The sequence below is a fragment of the Schistosoma mansoni genome, assembly GCF_000237925.1.
Source record: "Schistosoma mansoni, WGS project CABG00000000 data, chromosome 2 unplaced supercontig 0407, strain Puerto Rico, whole genome shotgun sequence".
Taxonomy (NCBI): Eukaryota; Metazoa; Platyhelminthes; class Trematoda; order Strigeidida; family Schistosomatidae; genus Schistosoma; species Schistosoma mansoni.
Genome location: NW_017386005.1, coordinates 1 through 5,274, shown reverse-complemented (window position 1 = coordinate 5,274; position 5,274 = coordinate 1). Strand labels below are relative to the sequence as shown.

Here is a 5,274-nt window from a genome sequence, read left to right as displayed (position 1 = left end):
GAAAATCAGCAGCAAAACGATGGCAAATACAAATCAGTGAGAACCTAAAAGAAGAAATCAAACACAGAAAACAACTAAGACTTCAATGGCTCAACAACCCAACAGCAGAATACAAAAACAAATACAATCAAGCAAACAAACAATTAAAACAAAAAATACAATCATCTAAGGAAGATTACATTCAAAAGAAAGCCGAGGAAATGAACGCCTTCTTTGAACAAAATGACCTACACTCGGCGTATAAAATGGTTGATGACTTACTAGCTACAATAAGAAACCAAACATACAAACAACGAAAACAAATAAATGGCAAAACACTTCAACAGCATTACCAAAACCTTTTTCAATCAATATCAACACTAAACCTTGAATCCCCGAATGTGAAACAATTCAATGATCCTCCTCTAACAACACATGAACTTCAAGCAGTCATCAAGAAACTGAAGAACAACAAAGCCCCAGGCAATAGTGGCATAACTAACGAAATGATCAAGCATGGCGGGGAGAAACTACAAAGCATCCTATTAAATATTACGAATCAATTTTGGACAAATCCAAACGATATCCCAAATCACTGGCTAAATGCTAACGTAATAAGCATTTACAAAAACAAGGGATCGAAATCAGATCCAAACAACTACAGAAGTATCTTCCTACTGGATACCTTGAGTAAAATATCCTCCGGAATAATATGCAATAGACTAGTTCAACAAATAGACAATCAAATACCACCAACACAATTTGGATTCAGAAAGCATCTATCTACCAGCCATGCAATCACTACAATCAGACATATTATACAATGCGCCCTTGACTCAAGGAAGACAATAATAATCATCTTCGTAGATCTAACAAAAGCCTTCGACACTTTACCAAAGCAACTAATACAGAATGCTCTATCAAAAACATGCCGATCCCGAAACATAAACTTATGCATGAATAAACTGCTAGACGATCCAAAAGGCTTCCTAGCAAACACCAAATTGAACTTTATTATGAAAAGAGGAGTCAAACAAGGAAGCAAAGAAGGTCCTACTCTATTCAACCTTGTATTTAAGCAAATTCTTGAACAAACAATTGATCACACTCTAAAGGGAGTCGAACTAAAAAATTAAAACAACGAACCTTGGACGATCAAACATTTAGAATATGCTGACGACCTATGTATACTAGCCAACAATACAGAAGAAGCAAGCAACTCACTAAATGAACTACAAAAATATCTTCGAACGTTAAATATGGAAATTTCAATATCAAAGACAAAATACATGATAATCAACAAACAAGATAACCAATCCTCAATAACAATTGAAAACAAACAAATTGAAGAAATTACAAACTTTCTCTACCTCGGGTCAATAATCAACAATAAAGGAACAGCAAATGACACAATCACACACAACATATCCAAATCTAAAAATGCTTTGATTAAAATCTCACCTATCCTAAAAAGCAACAAACTCCACATATCAACAAAAACGAAACTAATCAACACATTAATCATTCCTCACCTCACATACAGTCTAGAATCCATAGTCTTAAGAAAAACTGACTGGTCTAGACTAGAAGCTGTCCTCAATACAGCACGTCGAATAATCCTCAATATCAAAGACAAGAAGGAACTCAACATACAACAACTACATGAAAAAATTCGACTGTCCAACATTGCAACAAAAATAATGCAAAATCGCCTTAACCTATGGCATACAGCGAAAAGACCAAATAACATAATGATCAAAGCACTGACAAGCCACATTGAGAATCCGACAAAGCATCGAAACGCACACACAAAAAGCTGGCTTAGACAACTAAACCAAGATATCCATGAAATGAAAAACCAGCTACCTACAAATTGGCAAGCCCAGCCAACAAAAGTAAAAATCACATCATCAAACACACATCACCCAAAAATAATCGGGCAAAGAGACCTCACACACCCATGTCAAGATCAAAACTGTAACCGAATGTTCGCTACAAAGAAAGAAATGAACAGACACTACAGAAATGATCACAACACACACAACACAGATCCCATATCAACAACATCAAACTTAAAATGCCCTCTATCAGACTGCAACAAATCATACACAACACTCGGATGGCTAAACAGACATATAAAATCATGTCATCCTCAGTATTCTCAACAACATATTGAAAACAACAATAACACACAGCACAAAACACATACCCTAAAGACAAAAAACACAACACTACCCATTTCCAGGATGCAACAAAACACTACCAACGGCAAAATGTATCATTAATCACTGCTATGTAGTACACAGATGGTCAGCAATCACTGAACAGGAAGTAAAGCCAAAGAAAAAAATAACTGTGAAAACAGCTATTGAGCCCCGGTAGTTGAGCCTTGCTTCATTGTAGCCTCTACTCCAGAAGGGCCAATAGGCTTCACCAACCAGTTTGGCTGGAAGGGGCACCACAGGGATAACTGGCTTGTGGCGGCCAAGCGTTCATAGCGACGTCGCTTTTTGATCCTTCGATGTCGGCTCTTCCTATCTTTGTGAAGCAGAATTCACCAAGCGTTGGATTGTTCACCCACTAATAGGGAACGTGAGCTGGGTTTAGACCGTCGTGAGACAGGTTAGTTTTACCCTACTAATGAGTACATCAGTGAAGTACAATCTGGCCGTTGCTATGGTAATCCTGTTTAGTACGAGAGGAACCGCAGGTTCAGATAATTGGTATATGTGCCTGGTCGAAAGGCCAATGGTGCGAAGCTACCATCTGAGGGATTAAGACTGAACGCCTCTAAGTCTGAATCCCGTCCAAATTTGCAACGGTACATTCTGTATCCGACACGTGGCTGGGCAAGCTTACGTATTCCTTTTGGTGTCTGGACTGGACCATGTGTTCGGCTAGGCCCATTAGGTCTGGTGTTATGCCAGAGTGATGACCATAAACCGTGCTCCGGATTTTGGGGTACGGGGGTCGACACGATATCTAATTGTGGTATGAGCGTGAGGATACTAAATCGTTTGTAGACGACTTAATGTTTTGTCGGGGAGACGTAAGTGCTCGAGCAGCTTTCACACTGCGAGGCATTGAATCCTATCCCTGCTTGACGTAATGATTTGAGGACATGTTCCTCTATCATTTCCCTTATGGTACTGGGCTTCGGTCTGGTCAGAGCATCTATACCTATGTGTATACTATGAGATGCATAAGTCTTGACTTGTGTATTTCATGTGTTCATGTATGGTATACTTGCAATGATCTGCATCTATGCGAATGTGCATATATGTTGGTGTAACGTATGTGTATATGTGTTGTCTTGTGCATTACATTTGTATCATATGCATATATATGAATATCATATATGTGTATATGTTATAAGTGTATGTTCATGTTAACACATATGCACGTGCTTATGCTATTACTAGTATGCATATCAACGCATGGACGTGCTTATCATTACCTATTCAGTAGACACGCGTGTGTTTATTGTCTTGTTCATATATGATATAGTCCGGGTATAGTCCGCAGTGGATATGCTATTACTAGTATGCATATCAACGCTAGGACGTACTTATCGTTACCTATTCTCTAAAAAAATATTGTATTGCGCAGATCATACGTGAGGCCAAGTATAGTTCGCAGTTGATCAAGGTGTAATCCGCAGATTATACGTGAGACCAGGTGTAGTCCGCGCGTAAAATTTTTGCGTTTTCGGCTCGTTAAGACGCTAAAAACTTTCTAAGCGCGCGATATATATATATATATCCCCCCTTTCATATTTTTGACTAAAAAAGCTAGTTTCTAGCTAGTTTAGTGCATTATAGGGAGACCACCGAGTTTAGGGTAGTCTCCCTATAATACATAGGAAGTAAGAGCAACTGTAGAGCAAAATTTGGAGTCTCGATGTCAATATACATGTTATGCATCATTTAATAGCTCTTAATTAGATAAGTACTACAAAGAAAACCCCATTGAAAAATATTAATCCGTTCAAAAGTTATGAAGAAAAGTGTGACCCAAAAATTCCCATAGAAAGGTGCGGACGGCAAAATCCTATAGAAAAGTCCGAGATAGCGAATTTTACGAACACACTTTTCCGCATAACTTTTGAACGGCTCAACCGATTTTGTTCATTTATTTTTTAATCAATTCATCTTGCAAATATCTATCTTTTGATTTATAACATATAACTGTGTATCATCTAAAAAATAATTGCGCACTACACCTGGTTCACTATGGTATTTGGCCGTCCGCACCTTTCTATAGGAATTTTTCGAGTCACATTTTCCTTCATAACTTTTGAACGGCTGAATGGATTTTGCTGATTCTTAATTTATCTTGTGCAACTTTGCATGATCTATTGAATGAGATAATAATCAAAAGCTTTTGTTCACCAGGAAAAAAATTTCAAATTTCTTATTTTTCTATAGAAAGTCCGAGAGAATTTCAGTCTTTTGGTCAAGAAATTTTTCGTAGCCGATACACAATAATAAGTTGTACATTATCAGATAGATATTTGCAAGATGAATTGATTAAAAAATAAATGAACGAAATCGGTTGAGCCGTTCAAAAGTTATGCGGAAAAGTGTGTTCGTAAAATTCGCTATCTCGGACTTTTCTATAGGATTTTGCCGTCCGCACCTTTCTATAGGAATTTTTGGGTCACACTTTTCTTCATAACTTTTGAACGGATTAATATTTTTCAATGGGGTTTTCTTTGTAGTACTTATCTAATTAAGAGCTATTAAATGATGTATAACATGTACATGTGCTTAGAAATAAAAATTTTGCTCTTTACAGTTGCTCTTACTCGCCATGTTTTATAGGGATACTACCCCTAACTCAGGGTCTGGAAAGTCGGAAAAATGAAAATTTCGCAAATGCGATAAAAATGATCTTGGTGGTCTTGTATCACTATTCCGATACCAGACAATGGGTTTTAAGCGTTCTTAGGCCCTAATGCTTCAGGCTGGGCTGTCTCGCTTACTACCCTATATGTGTGTGGTATACAGTATAAGCTATATGGCCATGTAGAGCTGAAGGTCTCACATGAGACTGGAGGTTCGCCATTGATATTGTGGATGGTTCGGCATTGCTTTGGCAAGTTTTGCTGGCTGTCCATGTGAAAAGTTGGTTGGCAGGTTAACCGATTTCATTCATACTGGTGGTTGCTTCTCAGTGTTCTCAAGGGCCTAGGTCATTGGAGCATTGTAAGGCATATCGCCATTGCCAATATTAATGAGTTTGGCTGTCGTGTAAGCGGAATGGGTCAACTTTGGCCTGTTCGTGCTGTGCATA

At 38.0% G+C, this 5,274-nt stretch overlaps 1 protein-coding gene across 1 annotated transcript; it reads right to left on the bottom strand.

Annotated features, from left to right (window-relative positions):
- Window positions 1-4,915: 4,915 nt before the first annotated feature.
- On the bottom strand, window positions 4,916-5,098 carry Smp_201930 (unnamed protein product; the record flags this gene model as incomplete). Its single annotated transcript, XM_018792844.1, has 1 exon — window positions 4,916-5,098. One exon carries the CDS (start codon window positions 5,096-5,098, stop codon window positions 4,916-4,918), a length of 183 nt encoding a protein of 60 aa, XP_018644649.1.
- Between the last annotated feature and the right edge of the window lie 176 nt (window positions 5,099-5,274).